The sequence below is a fragment of the Volvox carteri genome, assembly GCF_000143455.1.
Source record: "Volvox carteri f. nagariensis unplaced genomic scaffold VOLCAscaffold_13, whole genome shotgun sequence".
Lineage (NCBI taxonomy): Eukaryota > Viridiplantae > Chlorophyta > Chlorophyceae > Chlamydomonadales > Volvocaceae > Volvox > Volvox carteri.
In genome coordinates this window covers 1,148,662-1,171,431 of record NW_003307556.1, presented here as the reverse complement: position 1 = coordinate 1,171,431, position 22,770 = coordinate 1,148,662, and the positions used below count along the sequence as shown (strand labels likewise).

The window sequence follows — 22,770 nt, the reverse complement described above, 5'->3', positions numbered from 1 at the left end:
CTCGCCAGCTCCCCCCCCTTTCCATCGCTTCCTTGAGAGGAACCCCACTGGACTCTTCGCTCCTTACAGGTGCAGGTCGAGGTTCACGCACACACACACACACACACACACACGCGCACACGCACACAAACACACACACCTGTATCGCAAGTCCCCTGCACAGCTCCATCCGACCGACTAATCCCGGTTCAGGAACTGCGTCACCTTATCCACCGTCAACAGCATCACCCCGTTGGCGGGTGCCGCCCGAATGAGGCACGGCGTGAAGCCCTTGAAGAACCGCCGTACGCCGCCCTCCCCCCACAGCAGACGCACAGTGGTGGGGATGTCCTTGTACTTGCGCAGCGCGGGGTTGATGTTGTCGGTCTGCATTGCGGACTTGACGCAGTCTACTGGGAAGATGGTTAGCCAGTACAACACGCCGCCCAGACCTGGGCCGTGGGGAAGAGGAGGGGTGCGGAGGACAGGGAGGATGCGGAGGGTGAGGATGAAGAGGCAAATTGGTAAAATGAAATAACGTGCATGTGCGTGTGCGTGTGCGTGTACATGTGCATGTGCTTGCGGGCGGGCGGGCACTGGGTCAGCTGCACATGCAGGGTTGGACGCGAGGATGAAAGGATGTCCGATTGCGCCAAAAAGCTTGAATGCAGTAGCAGTAAGCAGTAGGCTGGTGGACTGATGCGCGACGCGGAAGGGAGGACTCGCCAAAGAGAGAGGAAGCGGAAAAGGAAGAGGAAACAAGAAACCACCAGCGCCTTGCTGCCCACGAGTTTGCACCGTAGCTCTGGCGGCAGCTGGGGACCAGGCAGCTGCGCCACTTCAACCGGTACGCACTGTCCCGTTACACCTGTCTGAAGAGGGCAACGCAAGTCCAGGAGGTGTTAACACACTCCCCCCCCCCCCCACACTCTATATATATACCCCAGGATCTCCGGGGCCTCTCTCAGGCGGCGGCGGCGGAGGCGGCTGGTGCCGCAGGATATGTTCATTCACCAAGGATGAACCGGGCCGCGTGAGGGAGAACTGAGGTTGTGCATGTGTGCATGTGCATGTGTGCATGTGCATGTGTGCATGTGCGTGTGTGCATGTGCATGTGTGCATGTGTGCATGTGTGTTCGGTTCCCACCTGCGCAGGCTGTGATGGTGGCCGCGGACAGGTCCGTGGTCTTGCAGTTGTAGTGCCCCGCCACCTCCTGCTTGAACACCTCGAACGAGCCAAGGTACACCGCGTTGGCGGGCGTGTTGCGCAGGAGGGTCGGCCCCAGGCCCTGCGGCGGTGCGGTGGTGGTGCGGCGGCAGCTAGTTAGCAGGCGGGGGAGCGGGGGGATGGATAGGTCTGCAGATCAGGACTGCAGAGCGGGTAGGCTGTAGAGAAAAGCAATCCAGCAAAAGGATTCGGGGGAAAAGGGCGGCAGAGCGGTAGGACAGCGGTAGTGGGGCTGTGCCTGCCAGACAGGATTTTACCCCCCTCCTCCCCCCCCACACATACATAGACACACACGCTACTGGTCGCTGCAGCAGTGATATTGGCAGCCCTGGTTATCCGACTCAAATGGTTTTTCGGATACTCCGTGTTGTTTAAAAACAACCCCAATATTGACCATCATAACAAAACCCTAAAACCCTAAGCCACCCCAGGAGAGCCCCTCACCCCCCCCCCACGCACCTGGAAGGGTCCTCGGAAGCCGTTGGTACGGATGGTTTGCCGTACGCACTCCAAGACAGAAGTGTACGGCGCTGCACGGCAGAAGAAGAATAACAACAGTAATGATCACGTCCACAGCACCGCTGATGCCAGCCAGCGGCTTTCGGCACAAGCTTATGGACCCCCTGGTCTCTCATTACTGGCTACCCAGCACGACTCCCTGGCTTCACCACGCAGACTATAAAACCGGCCTTGGCCATAGCCCTTTGCGGTATCTCCTCCCCCCGCCCCTTCTCTCTCCCTAGAAAGCCCGCTCCTTCTCACGTTTGTAGGTGGGGTCCTGCTTGCTGCGGATGATCTGCACCTGCAGCTGGCTCTTGTAGAAGTCGATGGGACCCTCCGTGAACGCCGCCACGAAGCCCGTCATGGCGCCGGCCTTGTAGAAGTCGATACGTTCCAGGGGGCGGGTGGTGCCTGCGGACCGGGCAGCGGAAAGCGGGTAGCGAGGGAGGTAGGACAAAGGGATTCGGGAAGCGGAAGAGGAACCCGCACCGGTTCAGGCAAGGAGAAACCGCAGGGGGTCAGGGATTAGCGACCCGCGGGTCGGTAGGCAGGTTGAAGGTCGTGTGCACAAGAGGTACAATCTAGTTTTCAGTGCGGAGCGATGGTCCATCTCGCTCCGCACCCACGCACATGCCCTCTTCCTCTCTCACCCACGAGACGTCCATCGCCGATGGACCTCTCGTGGGTGAGAGAGGGAGAGGACATCTGGGGTTTTAGCGTACACAGGCCGTCCCAAACGCCTTTATCAGGAAAAACTTCAGGCTTATTTTGCTGTTTTGGTGTTTGTTCGGCGTTCAAGTCGTTGCCTTTTGCGTGTTTGGCTATGTGAGGACCGGTCATACATTCTGCTATGCCGCGTTGACTCACGGGCATGACCTTCTTACGGCCCCTCAGATCTATTCTATGATCGATAATACTAAGTTCTGCACACTACGGAGCAATCTGGCAGCAATGGACGTTTTTGGCTGGAGGAATGAAAATGTACGGATCGGCCTCAATTTGTTCCTTATTTCCAAAGGCCAAAATAGCCTCTTTATTCCTTAAAAGGAATATATTACTTAAAAAAAACACTGAACACAGCCCCGCATCGAATATTTGAATTAATAGCTCCCCATCGACAAGTTTGACCAACGATGTGAACAATGAAGGGATAGCATTTCCAAACACCATACGTCAGTTTGTGTTGAAGTGAACTCCATCGGGACATCGCCCGGGTTCGTTCAAGCTGCCCGGGGCTGATTGTCAGCCAGGCGAAACCGTATGGTGCGCCAATTACGGAGTTTTGAGGGACGTAGCTGGAGAGGCGTCCAGATGTGGGAGTGAGCCCCTCTGGCAGGGGCAAAATGATGAGTAGATGACACATGGTCCGTACGCATCTGCCGTACATGTCGTACGTACCGTCAGCGTTCGTGCCCAACCATCGCTTCGACGCTCCAAATGCCCCGAACAGCGAGGCGCGGAAGAACATCTGACCCATGAGTGGGGATGTAACACCCTGAAGTGTGGGGAATGTACGACAGAAGTTTATGTTGTACAGCGAGCTTTGGAATGAGACATCCCGCAGGCTACACGTATACGGTGTTAGGATATTTTGAGATAATAACTTGGGGTCAAAAAATAGAATTTGCAAAGCTCCGTGCCTTGTTCAGACGATCTCTTCCGACGATGAGGTGAGGATGGCTAAGCAAGAGCACAGAGCAAGTCGGACTGATCCTCGTCAATGCTGTTTCGGAGGTGCCGCAGTGATGGGCTAACAAGAGCCCAAGGTAAGAAGAAAGGTTTCGGTGGTTTGACCTGCCGTGTTTACTAACCGACTTTCCTTCCCAACCAGTCAGTCCAGCCATCTCCCGTAGAGGATGCAGCTGCCCATGCCTGCACCTATAGTACATCGACAGTTCCGTCGCTTAAGCGAGAATGCTTTGGAATCGCTATCGCTTAAAAATCCATGCCACGACCGGCACGACCCGAGAAAGGTACGGATAGGAATAAGAGCCTGTGTTGCATCGCGGCAGTGCACTAGCATCAGTAGCATTGCGGCACTGCACTCCCTTCCTACCTTGTAAAGGCCGCCCAAACCCTCCCATTGAACGGTCTTCCTCGCGCAGTCCACTACTCCAGCTGCAGAAAAGAACCCACACAACCGTGAGTCGATTGCTTAATTGATTAAATTTGCTGGGCTCATAAGCCCGGAGTAGCTTGTTGATTTATAGTAGGGGCAGAAAAGCCCGATGCAAGCAACCCACGCGGCAAAGAACAACTTACAGTAAATGGGTTTATCCACCGGCTGTGTTTGTAGCCGAACCTTAAGCGTGTCAAAAGGGTGCCCGACAAGCGTCACAGAAATGCCGCCTGCACCAGGAGCGATAACCTAGTGTCAAACTAGTACGCGAGCGGCACCATCATCCGCGTGCCAAGTTAAACTAACCGCATGTTCCCGCAAAAATATCCTTGGCAAGTTTGATTAGGCCCGCATTCGGTGAAACTGCCAGGGGAGGGGCCTGCTGAGTCGCTGCTGGCATCGTGTTTGGTTACTTTCCCGGAAGTGTAATACCTGAAAGTAATCTAATAATCATGTGTCGATTCCCAATACAAGGGAATGGAGGTTTGTTCACATGCACGCGCCAAAGTCATCCAACAACAGTTCTAACTACCACTAGTCCGAGTCATACACCCGGCGATAATCCCCTTCCATAACTTAGTTATACACAATTGCTAATTGTTCGCAATTTTAGATCCCTATTTTTAATCGGTCATCAGTTGTTCACGATAAGATACGGAGATGGCGCTTGCACGCGCATTGCTTGCTGCAGTCTCATCCGTCGCCAGGCAATCGGAATCCAAAATTGGTTTCGCACAACGCGCATTTGCCAGCACCGCAACAGTGAATGGCATCCCCGTGGAGGTGCGGCCAGAAACGTCGTTCGCTCGTTTACGGATCCCAATTGCTGGCCAGAGAGCGAGCCGCTGCGCCCCATCCTGCAACACCCAAATCTCGCAGGTCCACAACGAATCTGGGAGCAAGCGCGTCGTCGTGACCAAGTCACTGCCTGGAGACCGCTGGCTGCAGTACTTGGTAAACGCCGATTGCCGCGTGGAGGTCTGCAAGCACACCGACATCATCCTCAGCAACGCAACCATCAAGCAGCTTCTAGGCACAAAGTGTGATGGCGTCATTGGCCAGCTGACGGAGGTGAGGTGTCCCTGGCGCGAGGCCAACGAGCTCGTGCTTTGTCTCCCTCCCCTTTATCCCCCTTCCGACCACCTCACGTCGATTGTTTCACGTCACGGGTCCACCGCAATGCGGCTTAAGGGTTTACACGTGCGGTGCACGGCAAGCACGCATCCAGAGCCCTGTCTGTACACAGCCTAGGTCCCCCGAGAGTTAACCCCAGTGTGGTGGGGTCGTGAGGCTGGCTGCCACACCAGCAAGCCAGGGCGCCGCCGTCATGGCGCACTTATGTGTAGCCGCTCTCCACCCAGAGCTTCAAAACAAACCGAAAATCGATATCCGCAAGGAACGGGATGGGACTGGGCGCTGAAAGGCTCTGATGGAGGGCAGCTGATGCGTCTCGCATTTTGTTCATGTACAATACTAGTCCTGCTGCGCTACGCGTACCGTACACGGCAAGCAGCTCCATCACCATCACACACCGCATGTGCACGCGCGCGCGCGTACTCGAACCCGCGCAGGACTGGGGCGCGGAGCTGTTCGAGGCTCTACGCCAGGCGGGCGGCAAGGCGTATAGCAACTACGCCGTGGGCTACAACAATGTCAAGGTGCAGGAGGCCACAAAGCGCGGCATCCCGGTCGGCAACACACCTGGTGCGTCAGTGAGGCGCATGACCTCGTGAGCGAACGAATGAGGAGCATGACTTGCGGGAGCCACAGCTGCAATGAGTCTCACAAAACACGGAAAGCGCCCGCTACACAGCCGGGGCTCTTATCGGCTCGTGGACGCGTGGTCCTTCCTTACTAACGTCATAAAGCCCAATTCTTCTCTCTCCCTTTGCTCGTATGGACATGGGAGTGTGTGTGTGTGTGAGTGAGTGAGTGTGCTTCTTCACGATCTTGGCGTCCTCTTCCTGTTCCTTTTCCCATGGATGCTGCTTTTCCTTACGCGTTCCCACCCTTGCAGTTGACCTCACATGCCTGGTGTCCCGTACATCGCTGCATCCCTCCGCACCATCATCGCTCTCGCAGGCGTGTTGACGGAGACCACGGCGGAGCTAGCAGCGGCGCTGACGCTGGCGGCCGCGCGCCGCGTGGTTGAGGCTGACACATTCATGCGCGGCGGCCACTACAAGGGCTGGTTGCCCAGCCTGTTTGTGGGCCAGCTGCTGCAGGTGTGCTGGCGGTGAGGGGCGGGTGACGTAGAGGGTTGGGGGATTGGGGGGACAGGTCGCTATCGAAAGGACTGCAGGTAGGTCGGGTCGCCGTAGGGCCTAAGCCGTGGCTGGCTACGAGAGCCCACACGCTAGCAGGGGGCCCCGCCGTTCACACTTTCCTGTGTACCGCTATCACAGCGCAGCGTGGGATTCCTTGGGCTCCCCCACCAACAGCCTCGCCAACGCGATCTTTACCTTTCTCCCCCACTGTTACTGCTGTCGCCACCGCAGAACAAAACCGTGGGTATTATTGGCGCTGGCCGCATCGGAGCCGCCTACGCCCGTATGATGGTGGAGGGGCACAAGATGAACTTGGTGTACTACGACCCATATCCCAACAAGCAGCTGGAGGAGTACATAAGGTTGTACGGCGAGCTGTTACGGCACCGTGGGGAGCCGCCAGTGGCGGCACGGCGAGTGGAGACAGTGGAGGAGGTGTTGCAGGAGGCTGATGTGAGCTCTTGGGCAGCGGGTGGAGGCGAGGGATAACTGGGGGCGGGTCACCTTACGAGGGGACGGAGAAGTGCAAGGGACAGGGGGAACCCCCAGGTGGCCGGGTTCCTGCGGTTTAGGATAGTACGAGCAGTACGGATCTGGATCTGGACGAGTTGAAGGTAACGGAAAGCGGTTCAGGTTGAGAGCTACAGGAGAAACCTGAGCCACGGCGCAGACCAGATTGTCGCTGCAGTGTGGGGGGACTCGATGGACATCCCGGACTGCGGCAACACGTCAGTTACAGACACACCTAGGTGGCCGCACCCCCTCATCCTCTAATGACTGCACCCTACCTCACATGAAACCATCACATCAAACGCCTACCGCGCCGCTGCAACCCTCCTCCCCCCCCCTCCTCGTCCTCCGTAGGTCGTTTCCCTGCACTGCAACCTAGATGACTCCACCAGGCACCTCATCAACTCCCAGCGGCTGGCGCTGATGAAGAAAGACGCGGTGCTGGTCAACGCGGCAAGGGGACCCTGCATCGACGAGGTGGCGCTGGTGGCGCACCTGAAAGCCAACCCGGATTTCCGGTGCGGGAGTGAGGGGGCCGGGCGGGGTGGAAGACAGAGAATGGTAGCAGAAAGCCCGCGGACTACTTTTTCGAGAGGGGTTGGACAGTGGGATGCATGACGTGGAGCTCATGTCGGCGTTGGTTCAGTGGATGGGGTGCGAGGACCATTTGTAACGTGTGTTACTTAGGGTGTAAGCCTGTGCGGTATGTGTAGTGTTTGTGGGGGCTCCGCGCCTCCTAATCTGTGGCTCCACAGCCCACACGTGCCACGTCCCACATGGTACATGACACCGCATGTCCCGTGCAAGCCATGGCTTGGGTGTGTGTCTACGTTCGCAAGGGGGGGTTACACAATACACGCCCTTGGCTCCTGCCTGCAAGCAAATCCATGTAGGCTTCCTTTTGTGTGGGCCCCACCGGCCTCCCTGCACCCCCTCACTCCCGCTGGGGCCGCCTCTGCGACTGGTTGCCTTTTTCCTCAGCCCTTCCCATCCCGGCAACCCCCCAGGTGCGGTCTCGATGTGTTCGAGGATGAGCCCGCTATGAAGCCGGGGCTGGCGGACTGCCCCAACGCAGTGATCGTGCCGCACATCGCCTCGGCGTCCATGTGGACGCGCAGTGGCATGGTGAGGGGCGGGAACCATATCCAAATGATCCAGGGAGGGGAGACAGCGGGCTGTGAAGAATGAAGGCGGGACGTGCGCAGTCTTGCAGCCCAGCTGTTTATGGGAATACGCACACTGGTGCGCAGCAGCTTGGAAAAAAGGGACAGCTGGGAGGCGGCTGACCTAAGGACATTTTAGTATCTTAGTCAGGACGGGATTAGTCGACCCAACCGCTTCCTAAAGGGCCCCGTGTGTCGTGTGGGTTTTCCGCTCGACAGGGGTACACCACGTCCCGCCACTCGCTGCTCTCTCCGATTCGTGCCCCCTATGCGCCACAGCCAGCTCGTGATCAACGTGTACTAGCACATCCCACCCACCACCCACACACACCCTCCCTCCGTCCTGCCCTCATTCTTGTGGTCCCCGCACCCCGCAATTCCTGGCGTACTGTCTGACCCTTGTTGCCTGTTCCCTATGCTCTCATCACCACCATGCCGTCGCATCTTATTCTTCCCAATCACCTCACTTCCTCCCTCCACTCCGCACCGTTCCAAGGCGACACTTGCCGCCGCCAACGTGGCTGGTGTGCTATCTGGCTTCCCTGTCTGGAACAAGATAGACATCCTGCCCTTTGTGGAGAAGCCCATGGCCAGCGTGCCCCAAGCCTCCCCCAGCATCGTGAACGCCAAGGAGCTGGGGCTCAAGCTGGTGGCAGATGCGTAATCAGGCATTGCCTTTTGCAGGCGGGGTGTTGTGATGCTGCATTGAGGATTTGGAAGCTTGTTTTGTAGGGGAGTTAGAAAGCGGGTTCAACTGGGCAGCTTGGCGTTGCGTGGAACTGGAGAGGCTGGGAGTAGCCTCCTGTTTGTTAGAGGCGGCAGAACTTGCTATTAGGATTCGGTGCTGGCTGCGGGAGCACGGGAGTGGCGATGGCAGCTGCTAGGGGACGGCGTGGCTGCTGACGAAGGGTGAAGCCAAGTGCGGGCAATTAAGAGGATGGTGGCAAAGGGGTCGGATGCAAGGTGAGGTGAGGCGAGGTGGCCTTCGTTGAGCTGTATGAAGGCTGGAAACGCAGGAAAGCCTTCTCCTAGACCTCCAAACAACGGAAGGAAAGCCCAACAAAACGGCACCTTAAACCCCAAGGCGATTGGCGCAAACAATTACCGACAAAGGCCGCAAGTACCCAGCCAGGCTGCATTGAACACATGATACTACAAGGCGCTATACGGGTTAATGCACCAGCGTTTGGCCGCCACCGCAACCACGATTCGAAGATGGGTCGGGTACAGCAAGCTCCGTGATGCTTCAGTCCCTTCTTCATAGCCTTGAACGACCTGTGTTGGCATTCGTGGTCGCCGTTTATTCTTATTAACAGGCCCAATCGTATGGCTGTTTGGCCCAACCCTATGTGCATCCACGATAATAATAAGCTGCTTGGACTCTTACCTGCAAGTGCTGGTTCCTGCTTGTATTTATTACAGTGTTCGTCCGCACCCGCAGCCCTTCGTAGGGTCCTGTACGGAGGATAGTGTGCGTGGTTGTCGCAGTGGATGATAGTGTTCCCAAAGCTCGCGCGGAATCGTCTTGCAAACGGCAGCCACCTCGTATGCAACGTTTAAACAGGCATTGTTTCAGGACTAACAGCGGAGGCAAGGAAAATTTCATCAAGTCCCTTGCCATTGCTGTGAACTCACAGCCACACGTGCAGTCCTGCTTGGCCCTGGGCTGGGTTGTGGAGAAAAAAATGTCCGCTGTGGACCCTGCTGGACCCTGTACCTAGGGCTCGACAGGTACAGTCGTCCGCAGCTGCAGCCCGTCGAATCCTGTGCGATGGGGAGGTTAATCAGTAAACTTCGGTTTCGAACCGCTTCAGGAATGGGAGCTACCGCGTATGCAGAGTTCGCAAACATTCAAAATGACTAACAATACACGATGACTCATGGCGGTTGTGATCCTTGGTAACGTCAACTGGCGCCACGGCAGCAATCGATGCATAACTGTGAGTGTTGAACATTCTCCAACATTTGTACTTCGTCCACTGCCGCCATGGCAGGATGGAATGAAGAGGGTGCTAGCACTCTCTAGACATCGGTATTTTTTCCTGTTGGCATGTTATCCTGCAACGAGGGTAAGAATATGATTAGGTTTTTGAAAGGTCAATATGATGGTTGGGCGAATAGAATCCCCGCGACAAATGAATGCCGACCGCCGTTTTCTTCCGGAACCAGGAAAAACAACAGTTCACATTGGCCGTTCACATACATCTTGTAACCAGCCTGTATATATATCATAAGTGAGAATCGCAACTGTGTTTTCTGTCTCTCCACATGTTATCTACCTGTTGTTCTTTTCTTATTATTATGATGTAGGTAATAAGCACATCGAGGGGTTTAGCACGGCCAGTGAAGTGAAGCTTGAAACATTGCTTATCAAAAAACATGTCTGATAAGCCTGTTGTGCTATGCCTTGGTGACTCCCATACCTTAGGGGTGTGCGGGGCACCTTGGGTCCCAGGCCTCGCTGCAGCTCTTCCCAGGCTTCGATACGTCAACACAGGCGTCAACGGTACTCAAGCAAAAAATGTTCACTCACGTCTTGAGAAGCTGATCCTTGGCGTGCGGGGAAAGTTGGCCGGGGTAACGCTCCTCATCGGGACCAACGACTGCCTGCTCGCGCTGGCACAAGAAACCAACGACTTTTGGGGTCAGCAGCATTACATGTTAAACAACGGATACACAGGTCCTGCCAATGTCGATACCTTTAGGAAGCAATATCGCGAGCTAACTGCCGACATTGCGGAGCGTCTCCGACAGCGCGCGGCGGCCTCCGGCTCTGGCTCCGAGCCCATAAAGCTGATGATAGTAACACTCCCCCCCATAGGCGAAGCGCTGGATGATAAGGCCAACAAACGAGTGGATGAGTACAATACCGTTATCCGTGAAGCGACGGCCGAGCTACAGCTGCAGCAGCAGGCGTTGGACACTGCCGATGGCCTTCGTATTATACTTCTGGACCTGAGCGCGGCATGCAAGGCCGCCATCGAACGGGCTTTCGGAAAGGCCGCAGGCGATGACGACGGCGGCAGCAGCGACGCCACCGGGGCTGTAGCAGCAGCGTTGCCGCCGCAACCACAACCGCTGAGGCTGCCGTCGCCTCATTGGCGGGTTGGGCTTGGCGTCGCTACCTGCATGGTGCGTCGCTATGTTTTCGGTATCAGCTACGAGCAACAGAGCAGACAGGCGGGCACCGTAGTTTTGGCGCCCGACTGCATCCACCTAAACGAGACGGGCGCTCGGCTTCTGATAGATCTTGTGGAGGGACAGCTTCGGGCGCCAGCTGATGAAACTGGACCTGGACCTGGCTCGAACCCTGCTGCTGGCACTAGGCCTGGCGCAGTGGGCGGCTAAGGGCCGGAAATGGCGGTGTTGTGTGTCCTTAAGGACGGAACAGGTCCATGCTTCCTTCGCATCCAGGCTTTCCCGTCCACGCATCTACGAAAGGCACATTAGCTTCGACCAAGTTGTAGTTACTTGGAAGTTACGAAGATCAGAAAGTGGAAGGTGGGTTTCTAGGTTGTATGTGTGTATGTATGTGCGTGTGTGTGCATGTGTGTGTGCGTGTGTATGTGTGTGCGTGTGCGTGGCTACACTTGTATCCATGCCGGCACTCCACTGGCAAGCTGCCACTGGCCGTTTCCGAAGGCTTTGAGCTGGAATGGGTGAGAGACAAAGGGAGGACGGAGTAGATGCCCTTGCTTAGCCGCAAGGAAACGCAAATGGGCAGCGGAGCGCCAGTACTCAGAAGTTCAGCGGAAAGGGTGAGCTATGCAGCAGCAGCAGCAGCAGCTACTCCTGGGTAGAGCAGTGTGGGGGTGGTGACATCGTTCCATCCTGGGGGGGTTCATTGCTGTTGGGGGAAGGCTGGGGGCCGTCTTTTTGAACAGCAGGAACGCATCATAGTACGTCCCGCATGCGTGTGTATGCATCAATGTGCGTCGGCGTAAGCGCCTTCTTCATATGTGTGCACGTGGTTGTTGTTGTTGTTGTTGTTGTTAAGCTCAGGTTGTTGTTGCGAAGGTGGAGGCGGATGGAAGCATTATTTAGTCTTTTTTCAATGTGTGAATACGTCTGCAATGAGTCCCTTATGGACTACTGAGGTTGCTCGAGTCCGAATGGAAAAGCTCTCACTGCCACGCGTTTAATGCAGGTTGTCTGTTGGCATGGCGTTGTCTGTTGGCCTCGGGCGTTGAAAAGCAGTGAAGAAATAGTCCTCACCTGTCAGCCCACAAGCTGGTTCTCGTGCGTTGATTTGGGGTGCATGAACCGTATCATACGCGTAACAACTGGGTAGCAAAAGATTTCGTGCCGTGGGTCGCTGCTGCCATAGCAAACGCAATGGAAGTATCGTTGCAATGATTACGACCTGTAAGGGGAGTCGCAAAGCACTCACGCACGTATGGTTACCCCAGACTACCTCGCTCACACGATGCGCAAAGTTGCCTTTCCCATCCAAACCACATCAGGCACAGCTTCAAAAGCAAAGCACGCACAAGACATCAGCGCACGCGCCTGGTTTCGTGTCTGTGCCTACAAGTCACGAGCAGCGCACACACATCTAGAATTCATTTATTGCTCACCAAGGATCGACCCACGTCGTGAGTCGGCCCCCTTGCAGGGAAAATGTCGATCGATCGACCTGACCAAAACTCCGCTACCCAACCCGACTCGGCTGGCAACTGCGAGAGATGTCCTTGTGCCGTCCTTTCCGGAGAGCCCACGGAGAACAGAACCAGCAAAGCAGAGCAGAGCAGGTTAATCAGAAGGTACAGCGGCAGCGTAGGGCACAGCTCAGCGCCCCATGCATGCCGTCCACACGTACGCAAGGATGGAACACTTCTTCAACGGCAATCTCGCACTCCAAAAAGGCCCTATGACGACCACACTGCAATTTGCGCCCGACATCCAATATGCACCATGTCTGCACTTGACAAAACCGGGCGTCCAGATCACGTCAAAGCGCAAGAGGCAACGGCATCCATGCAAAGGCGCGGCACACCACAACGAAGCACGCGGCACATGAAATACAGCACACCTGGAGGTTGGATAGCGTGTTCATAATATTTTCTCTCGTCTTCTCTCGATACACAAGCCGTAAGTACGAAAGGCGAAAGTTGAAAATACCCTCCTGGGAATTTCAGAGATTGGCCAGCGCCCTTCAGGAAAGGAAAAGGATCCTTCTAAAGCTAAAGACAATGCTAGGCACGTAAAGTAGGCAGCAGCCCGTCGAAGGTGACAGGCAAATACACATCGAGAGCCGTCAGGGTTACCTATCAAGTGGGCTCACTGGGACACATACCCCGATGTCGGACGCGTTGCACACAAGCCACACATTCCAACAGACATGCAGACAGACGCACATAGTCACAAAGGACTGAACTTTGGTACACATGCAGCCATCTCTTTCACTCAAAAGAGACGGTATTGAACACATACGCAAGTTTCGCGTATCCAACCCTTCACAGAAGCCCTATCGCGCACATCAGTATATCCACGCCCTTCAAAGGCGTGCAAAACACCCGAGGTGCCTGATGAGTTCAATGACCACTTCAGCTCAACACACCACCACCAACCGGTGCGAACCTCGTGCAGCCGCAGCCGCAGCTAAGAGAGCTCGGATCAACAACACTCTCCAGACCAGCTCAACGAACACAGAATCATATCCTGGCCTACATGACTGTGCAAACTTAAGACCCAGCTATCATCTCTTTCGCCATTTACGACGCTCCGCATTTTAGGAAAACCTGTGTCGAATCAAGACAAGACAAGACATGCTACGCTACCCAAAGTGTGGCGCGTCCAAATGTGGCGACGCAACACAGGAGGAGAAGAAGTCGCTAAGGCGAATATCCCTCCGCTGAAATCTCTTCAATGACTGACCCGGCATATCCTAGGTTGCACCAAAAAAAGAAGAAAACAAGCGGTTGCAAGCGGATGCACATCCAAACCATCTTCACGGGAAACCATCACAGGAAAGAACACAGTCCAGGATGTTGTACACGGAAGGGAATTAGTACCCGAAGTCCGAGTCGCGTGCGAGCTACCAACACCCTCTCACATTGGGGAGGGCCTCCTGCAATATTCGATGACCCACATGCCACCCACATCGCTCTACTCGGCCGGCAATCCATTGACGAATAACAAAAACACGTACCCTTAATCTACCCAGCCTAGGGGTAACCCCGGAGCAACGGGCAACACGGTTGCCAAGATAACCAGGCGGTGCATGCAACAGTACAAATCAAGCGGACAGAAACGCCACCCGGATTGCAGCGCAGCGACAGCTTCCACGCCCCCGCCAACATCCACATTCACACCACGGTCCCGGCCATACAGGCACGCGCAAGCGCACGGGCACACAAGCACCATACCATCATCCCGAAAATTAAACGGTATCACGCACGCCGCCGCGGTTTCCCTTGAGCAGGCGCTGGCTGAAGGGCAGGCCGAGGTTGATTACAATACTCGCGACAGCAGCACGAAAGAAAACACCGCCAAAACCAAATCCTGTCCAATGCCGGAAGGAAAAGGGCCCCACGCCTGCCTTACGAGCGACCCTGTTCGGGCATCATCGTCACTATCATCATCACGATCACCTACCGAATCTCTCAGCAGCTGCTAATCTGCGAACATCACCATCTAGCCATACATAACAGCTACAGTACTACGTGCAGTGAGCAAGCACCAGATAAGGTTGATAAGCCCGTGTCTCTCCGCGAACGAAATTCAGTCTCAAAGGTGTGACAATTTGGCGACCCCGCCTGCGAGAAGCACTGGCGCCTTCACCATTTGCGCATTAATTCGCGCAGTCACCTGCCTGCCAGTCAACGCATCCTGCTGAGTGCTATAACACCCCCACCCCCTAAAACCCCTGTGTGGCCGCCCTACCCCACTACTCTGTCGCATCCCACCCCACTACTCTCAACGCCGCCAGCAATACCCGGCCGCGCATGCTATCTAAACGCTGAATGCCTGCAACAATATACCACCACCATCTGTCTCTGCTTCCCACTTGCGCAATCGTCCTTTCACCTTGCGCGAGCAGGCGCATGATGGAGTCCCGACGGATACAGGTCAAGCATGCCGAAATAGACCCACTCCGCTTTCACTCCCCTTCACAGCAATTTGAAACACACAACCTCCCTACCATCCAGACGCGATCATCTTACACCTTTGCAATCCAAGGATGCATGGATACCAAGGAGTTAATCCTCGCCTTGCCCACACGGCACGATCTCCCTGTTTGGTAGGTATTGGTACGTTGATACCTCTAGGCTCTCCGCTCCCACCTACGACACCCCCGGCAGTGGCCCGTGTTGATGCTGGGTGCTTCCAAGACTATCTATCATCCTCACAGCCTTCTCCGCCATTTATTATTTCTCCGCCTCGCGCCTTTCCTTCCCCCACGCCCGCTTGTCATCCATCCTCCCCTCCTCCGTGCTCCAACGCCTGCCTCAGCGCTGCTCAGCCATACTCCACAACAGGGTCTGAACCTGCTCCACCGTCCAAGACGCCAACGTGGCGGCCTCCTGCGCGTTTACGCCCAGGTTTAGCTGCTCGCCCGGCCGCAACTTGGCCATCAGAAGATCCGCCGCGGCAGCCGCCTGCATGCTGCTAGCAAAGCCAGGACTGTAGTACATGACGCCGTTGATGCTGGGCACCTCAGCACGATAGCCCCCGCAAGGCAGTTGCGCAATATATCGGAAATACAGGGGCTGCTGCTGTTGCTGTTGCGCTTGCTGCTGTTGCTGTTGCGCTTGCTGCTGTTGCTGTTGCGCTTGCTGCTGTTGCTGCTGCGCTTGCTGCTGTTGCTGCTGCGCTTGCTGCTGCGGCTGCTGTTGCGCTTGCTGCTGCGGCTGCTGGTGCGCTTGCTGCTGCGGCTGCTGGTGCGCCTGTTGGTGCAACGGCGGCGACAATGTCGTTTGATGAGCTTGCTGCTGTTGCTGTTGTTGTTGCTGCTGCCGCCGCAGCTGCTGTTGTAGCTGATGTTGTGGGGCCGCTTTCCCCGACACTTCCTTCGTAACCTCCGGCGGCTGCGCCTCCACCTGCGCCTGAGGCTGTCGCTCCAATGGTTGCGCTCCCAACGCCGACGCAGGCTCCAGCAGCGCGGCCTTTAAGCAAACTGGCGCATTGCTAGCTGTAGTCGTCCGAGCTTCCATTCGCCCCTGATCCGCTGCCTGTGGCTCCCCACCTAGCGGTGCGGCCCCGCGTTGCAATCCGGACTGGTCAGACTGCTGTTGCTTTTGCTGCTGTTCCTGAAGAATACAAGAGGACGGGCCGGCCAACGGCTGCGCGGACTGCAGGAGAGGGGTTGCCGCTGTAGCGGCTGAGGCTGGGGCGGGCGCCGGGGTCTGGCCGCCGGACGGGCCGGCCACTCCAGTGCAAGAGTGCATGGCAGGAGCTGGAAACGCGGGCACACCAGGCGCTGCCGCCGCTGCAGACGCACACGCCTGAGGTTGGGATTGGCCAGGGATATGTGGCGCGGCAGCAGAGGTACCCGGGGCCTGCACCTGCATGACCCCAGCGCCTCCGGCGCCGTCACCAGCAGCAGCAGCGGGATTGTACGGACCGAACAACGGGTATGGAACATACCCAAATGGAGTCGGTACATAGCCGTACATGGCGTACGAGTTGCCGTACGGGGCTTGTCCTTTTCCGGCTTGGGCGGCGGATCCTTGACTTGGTATGCCCGGCTCTTTTCCAGTGAAGTGGTAGGTGGCCGGCGTGTAGGTGAGCTGGTAACCAAGGGGACAAGCAAGCACGGCCTGCACCTGCTGCTGCGGCAGCCCGGTAGCTGCCGCGGCAGTAGCTGATGATGCATTATCTGCTACTGCGGCCTTGATGGCCGAGTCGCCAGCGGCGATGGCATGTGGATGGTGACTGTAGTGAACCTGAGGCTGTTGATGCGATAGCACTTGCCGTTGCTGCCCAGCTGCTATGTCAGGCCCAGCGGCGGAAGCCGCCGCGTCCGCCGCCGTACCTGCCGACGGCGGCATGGTCCTGCCGAGAGTTTGCTTCTGAGACCGCTGCGCGCTCTGTGCGCTCTCTGACGGGCTGCTGCCATCGCCGCTGCCCCCACTGCCGCCACCGTTGCCGTACCAGTGCACCGTCGCGGGCGAGGCTCCAGAGGGACCCGTGCTATCCGGCCCAGCTGCTGTCGACAGCTGTGGTAACAGCAGGACATGCGGTAGCGGCACCGGGGGCGCCTGTACGTCAGCAGCCGCTGCGGCCTGCGTCCCTGCCGCTGCGCCACCGAGCGGGCAATCAGCTTGCATGGCCAGTGCATGGCCGCAGCCTTCCGCTGCCGCGGGTCGCTGCAGCCCAGCACTCGAGATAGCACCCGTGGATACCCCCTCCAAGAGCGACTGAGCTTGTGCCAAGTTTGTGGGCGCTAGCACAGCGCTTGAGCTGGGCTGGTACTCCTGCTTCGTAGGCTCAGGCAGCGCTGCAGCAGGAGCCTCGCCTGATTGTGCCTCAGTCTCTGCTCCCATATTTGCACATCCCGCGTCAGCGGCATCAGCCGAGGCCCCCGCCTCGCCCGCAGCCTCCTCAGCACCTGTCGTGTCAGCATCCACATCAGCATCTGCACGGCTGCCGCCGTCGCCGCCGCCTTCTTCCGCGCCCGGAAGGTTCACCCCCATGGCAAGAGCAAACGCATGTGAAGGGCCCTGCTCCGCCAGCTGCCGCTCGTACTCCTTGCGACCGATGGGGGTAAGGGTGTAGTGATACGGGTGCATGCGATAGCCCAGGCCGCCGCGCATCACCTTGCCCTGTTCTTCGAGCCTGCAGCAGCACCACGCCGCGCGCGCGGAAGGTAAATCCAGAAAGCCGCAATCCGTTGTTGATCGCTAGTCAGACTAATCAGTTGGGGACATCGCGCGGCTGCCCAAGTAGCTACCTCCCAAAATAGGTTGTCCGTATGTCCGTAAGTCCGCATGCGCGGAAAGTTTGCAGTTCCCTAAAAGAAAAGCTTCTCCCAGGGCCCTACGTGTCAAACAAAGTATACCACTCGCACAGCAACAAGACCGGTGAAAAAGCTCAGGTTAAAAACTCACAGACATAGACACTGCGCAGACCGCATGGCGAGCACTTACAATCTCAGGGCCTTGCTGGTGTCAGGATTGTTACCAAAGGTTGCGCGCAGCTGCTTCTCGTACACCATGGGGCTGTGACCAATCATAAGCAGGATAGCTCCGGCGTTGCGTATGACATTGGAGATCTGCGGCAGAATGTGCAGGGGGCCCCCGAGCCACGGTCATGCGACACACAAGACAGCAACTCCTTCGACAGAGGGGACAAAAAGAGAGCAGAATCGGCTCCGCCTTTCACGCGCGGCCCAGAGGAGCCATTTACCCCCCTTGGCGGCAACAGCCGAAAGTTAACAGAATTACCCGAATCCCATATGGCTGAACCTATTGGGTGCCACAATCACCGCTCGTAAGCGGAGGAAGGCTGGTAAGCGAGTACACAGACCAGTGACTCAATGGCCAGTATTTTCGTGCCCATAGTGCGAAAGTAGGGCTCTCTTACGGGCGCGCACCCCGAAATGAGTCGCAAGAAAACCCACGCGCACCTTGCTGGGGTGGCGGTTCGGCTTGCTTCTTGCCTTGATGACTCCCACACGACCCCGATGCTTAGGACGAGCTACCGCTGCGGCATAGCACGTCAAGGCGCCGCTGCCGACGCCACTATCAGCAGCAGCCGCGCCATCAGCGCCATGTGCCCCTGCCTCCAGTAGTACCGCCTTTGCTCCAACCAAATCGCCGCTTCCGGCCGACCCTTCCGCCCCATCGGCGTCATCCGTGTCCGAGGCATCCGTGCCAGCCGAGGATGGCGACGGCGGCTCCCGCAGCCGCTGCAGATGCCGCTGTGCACGCCGTGCGGCGGCGCCACAGGCGCCAGCGATCCGGCCTCGCGCCGATGATGGCCGCGGTCCCGCCGGTGCAGCCGCCTCAGAGCCCTGTGGACTCTCCTCTGGCAGCAACTGTGGTTGCTGCTCATCTTCATCAGCACCATCATGATCCAAGGCACCCAGAGAGCTGCCTTCGCGGCTCATCCTGTAGCGCTTGGGACTAGGTTCGTCTGACAGCTGCATGGGGGGCAGAACAGCAGTAGCAGACGCCACAAGCATGGCAGCGTCACCTCCTGCTCTACATGCCGCTGACGAGCGCTTGCGGCCACTGACTGCTTGGAGCTGCAATGGTAGCAGCTGCTGCGGCGGCGGTAAATAGAGCTGCTGCAGCTCCTGATGGGGACAATCTCGAAAAGCCATACCGCGTAAGTCTGAAATTATTCTCCCACTAGGCGAAATTTCGTCAACTGAAGGGTTTCGGAGCGGCGGCAGGCTGACCGCTGATCCCAGATTTGACGTTCTGCGTGCCCGACCGGTCACCAGGACCGTCGCGCAGTTGGTGGCCTTCAAGCCCGTGGACAACGGGCAACCTGCTGCTGTTGGCTGCACCGCCGCAGCCGTCATCGGTGCCGCACGGCGGGCCCGCTGAGATGCACCTCGGCGTCCCTGGAGTTGTGGGGCCCCAGGCTCCTCCCCAGCAGACGCGGCTCCCTCCGAAATCTTCGTCAGAGACCCCGGACGGCCAGCAGTGGTGGTGATGGCAGCCTTCTGCCGTTTCGCGCTGCCTTCAACACCGAGCGCCCGGCAGACGTTCACGTCTTGGCTGTCCTGCATCTGCTCTACCTTCACCTTAAATCCCCCGTCATCCATCCCCGGAGGCAACAGCTGCGATGGCTGCTGCGCTGACGGCTGCAGTTCCTGGTAGCATTGCATTGGCGCAGTTGGCGGTAGTGGCGGCGGCAGCGCCATCTCTTGCTCACGCGCCCGCGGGGGCCTGCCGCGGCGCTTCGTCTGGTGCGACGACTGCTGTTGAGATGCAAGCTCAGACACATGGTGCTGCACGGCCGACGGCGGCATGCCTGAGAGCGCGGCCCCAGCTTCGCTGTTCGCGGGATACAACGGCGGAAGGGCAGGCGAGCTTGCCACCGACACGTGCCGGCGGAGGCCCGTTACAATGGCCTCCTCAGCACCCTCGCGAACCTTTAGAGACGGCCGCCGCTGCCGGCCACTTGATGAGCGGCTCGCCAAAGCTGTACTGTCAGCTACCACCGTCGCTGGCTTCGCCGCTACCGGCTTTGCGGCTGGGGCCCCCCGGGCCTTCTCCACGGCCCCAACACCGCCGGTGGGTTGGGCTGATGGTGTCACAGCGCGAATAAAAATGTCCCCTTCAGCCGCCTCGGAAATAGATACAAGCTGCAAGCCACGCAGCGGCCGGGAGATGCCCTGCAACACAAGTGTGCTGCCGTCTGCTGATCGTACAAGCCTAAACTGCATCTTGCAGTCCTCGACCTCGCCATCAATCTCAATCTGCACGAGCGCATGCGTATCTGACATTCGTTTGGCAGCCAAGTCGGCTGGAAGTACAAGCTCCCTGTCAATAAGTCCACCGCCCGCTCCGGTGCTCGCGCCAGGTGCGACCCAAGTGACGACGCCACTCCTGCCAGCTGGTGCCGAAACCGACCCGTGCGTGGTCCACAAAGCCGGCAACGCGGCCGAAGCTACGGACGGCAACGGAGCATCACCCTGGCGACCGCCGTCACTTGAGAACACGGCAACTGCCTTGGGAACCGCGGCCAAGGATGTGGACTTAAGGATGGGAGCGATGGCTAAGTTCCGGAGCCGCTCATAGCTCATGTGGCTAGCGAGCGCGGCAGCCGACGCATCGCTGGAGGGCGCGGCGGCGTTGGGCGAAGAAGGCTGGCAGCTGCAGGGCAAGGCAGCACCCGAGACCGCCGCTGTGTCGGCAGGGTGGGCGCTGGCAGGTGACCCAGATTTCCTGAAAAACGTCTGTGGGGCAGAAAGGGAACGATGCGAACCAACTAAATAGCAGTCGAGCTTTGATCTGAGGTAGGAAAATGATAAAGCGTCTGGCTCCAAAATCTGATTTGAAGTGCAGCTGACAAATGTCAATACGCCATAGAGGAATATTAGCCAACAACACCCGTCGTCGCCCCCACTGCTCTAGGGCCAACATCCAACCGTCCAATTCATCTGGCCCAATAGCTTTCCCCGTATCGAAAGCTCAAGGCGCCTCCATATCCGAAAGACCACGCAAGATTTGCTTTGTGGAGCCGCCAGCCTGCCCCGATGCAAAATGACCCCGCCCCAACATCAAGTATTACCATCCCACCTGGCGCCCAGCAACAACCGAGCCGTGTAGAGATGCGTCCATCAAGTGTCTGTCCGCGGAAGTCGTGTCGAGCTGCTCAGGGTCCAGGTGGCAAGGACAGAACGCGTAACCACAACAGTATGCATGCGCTGTTGCCGCGGAAAGCGCAGGGACCGCCCCCGAAGCGCTGATGGCTGCAACGGCGCCAACGGATACAGCACTTTCCGCTGCTGCAGCCCTAATCGCAACTGCCTCAACCGCAGGGGTAGCAGCCGGGACAGGCTTTGCGACAGCTGAGCAGCTGGCCTGAGCATCAATGGATCTCCCTGCAGCTGATGTGACGGTGGCCTTCTCATCTGGGTCGCTTGCTGCGTCGCCTTGGGAATGGCTGTCAGTGCTAGCACCGGCATCTACGTCGGTCGCAGTGGCAGCGACGGAGCGCGTCCCTGCGCGCGCTGAGGTGCCCTCGCTACTGCTGCCGCTCAGCAGTCCGCCGTCCGCCGCGGCCCCCGCAAGTACGGACACCTCCGGCGCAACCATTCCAGCATCGCTTACATCAGGGCTTGCGACTCCAGAGGAAGGCAGAGGAGCACCAGGGGCAAGTGCCGGGGCCGTGACCGAAGCCTCCAAGGCGCGCGCTTGAGTCCATGGAAGGTCCCCCAAGCAAATATGAATGTCGATGCTCCCACGTCGCTTTACATCAACCAAATGCAAGTTTTGGAACTTGGCTGCAGCGCCGGGCTGGCCCAAGCGCGCAACAAAACCCAGCTGCGTGGAAAGGAAAACAGAGGCGCATTCATCGGGGAAGCCGAAGTAGACTATCTGGGTCTGTCTTTTGAGGAACAGCTAATCCTGACTTTGCAGTGTTCTTAACGAGTAAGGTGCAACAGACAGCGCGCGTGTAAGGTGAATGCCACGAAAGGGCGCCGCTGTTCCGTGTCGAGATGCGCGCCATGTCCAAAGCCAAAAGCCCTCTCATTATCCATACCTTCGGCACCAACTGCATGACAGCCGCATATTTCATCATGTCACGTTTGCCATTGACTTCAACTGTGAGCGACACGGGTTGGTGTGGTTGCCAGGTCAAGCCTTCGCGAAGGTACAGCTCTTTCGGTATGATCAACGGCGTCCAGGTTCTTTCAATAGGTGCTGGTGCTTGCAACGAAGCATCCAGTCGCGGGTCGGCCGTCTGTGGGCAGGCAAGTGCAAGCGCGGGTAAAAGGCCGACCTTCCGCAAAAGGGTAGTAGTAGCGCTCATTCTGGCTTTAATATCACAAGTGGGTCAATAACACAAACCTGGCCTGTTGCCGCCCTGAAGTCAAGCTGCGGGGCCGCCATTCAAGACCCCGAGTGTCGGAGCCGGGCCAGGGCACGTCGCCTAAAGCCACTTGGGTCGGCTCGCGAAACAACTTAGCCAGTCCACAAGTGAGTAAGGTAACAGTATGCGGACTCGGCGCGGCAATAAGCGCGGGAGGCAGGTTTCGCGGGAGGAGCTGACCAACTGGGCTTTGCTTGTGAATGACAAGGATAATGACGCTTCGATAATACGATCCAAAATATTTTCAAGAACACGCAACAAAAGCGAACCGCGCAACTATATGTCCTTTGTCCTCAGCAGATGGCGGTAACAGGGTCCCAGGACTACCTAAGCCGAGAAAACATCAATGTGGTACACAGACCTGTTTGCGCGCAATGTGCCTGAATGACGATCGGGGCCCAGTTGCAAACAGTTCCGCGTATCCGCATTAATACGACAACGGTACAGGTGTGTGTTCGTCGACAAAGGGAGCACTTAGGCTTACAGGTACATCAGCATTACCAGCTC

At 57.6% G+C, this 22,770-nt stretch overlaps 4 protein-coding genes across 4 annotated transcripts; 2 read left to right on the top strand and 2 right to left on the bottom strand.

Annotated features, from left to right (window-relative positions):
• Positions 1-177: 177 nt before the first annotated feature.
• Positions 178-3,185, bottom strand: mitc11 (mitochondrial substrate carrier; the record flags this gene model as incomplete). The annotated part of the gene is made up of 5 exons (XM_002949112.1): positions 178-431; positions 1,127-1,268; positions 1,667-1,737; positions 1,970-2,119; positions 3,107-3,185. The coding sequence occupies 5 exons, from the start codon at positions 3,183-3,185 to the stop codon at positions 178-180; spliced, it is 696 nt and encodes a 231-aa protein (XP_002949158.1).
• Positions 3,186-3,653: 468 nt separating this feature from the next.
• VOLCADRAFT_89593 (uncharacterized protein) lies at positions 3,654-8,431 on the top strand (the record flags this gene model as incomplete). Its single annotated transcript, XM_002949246.1, has 10 exons — positions 3,654-3,681; positions 3,814-3,850; positions 4,535-4,610; positions 4,707-4,898; positions 5,399-5,531; positions 5,910-6,052; positions 6,326-6,547; positions 6,959-7,122; positions 7,612-7,729; positions 8,264-8,431. The coding sequence occupies 10 exons, from the start codon at positions 3,654-3,656 to the stop codon at positions 8,429-8,431; spliced, it is 1,281 nt and encodes a 426-aa protein (XP_002949292.1).
• A 1,715-nt stretch (positions 8,432-10,146) lies between these two features.
• Positions 10,147-11,115, top strand: VOLCADRAFT_89592 (uncharacterized protein; the record flags this gene model as incomplete). The annotated part of the gene is made up of 1 exon (XM_002949245.1): positions 10,147-11,115. The coding sequence occupies one exon, from the start codon at positions 10,147-10,149 to the stop codon at positions 11,113-11,115; it is 969 nt and encodes a 322-aa protein (XP_002949291.1).
• Positions 11,116-15,218: 4,103 nt separating this feature from the next.
• Positions 15,219-22,283, bottom strand: VOLCADRAFT_117105 (uncharacterized protein; the record flags this gene model as incomplete). Its single annotated transcript, XM_002949111.1, has 8 exons — positions 15,219-16,214; positions 16,275-17,547; positions 17,859-17,983; positions 18,338-20,623; positions 20,967-21,514; positions 21,635-21,713; positions 21,934-22,134; positions 22,242-22,283. 8 exons carry the CDS (start codon positions 22,281-22,283, stop codon positions 15,219-15,221), a joined length of 5,550 nt encoding a protein of 1,849 aa, XP_002949157.1.
• Positions 22,284-22,770: the final 487 nt, after the last annotated feature.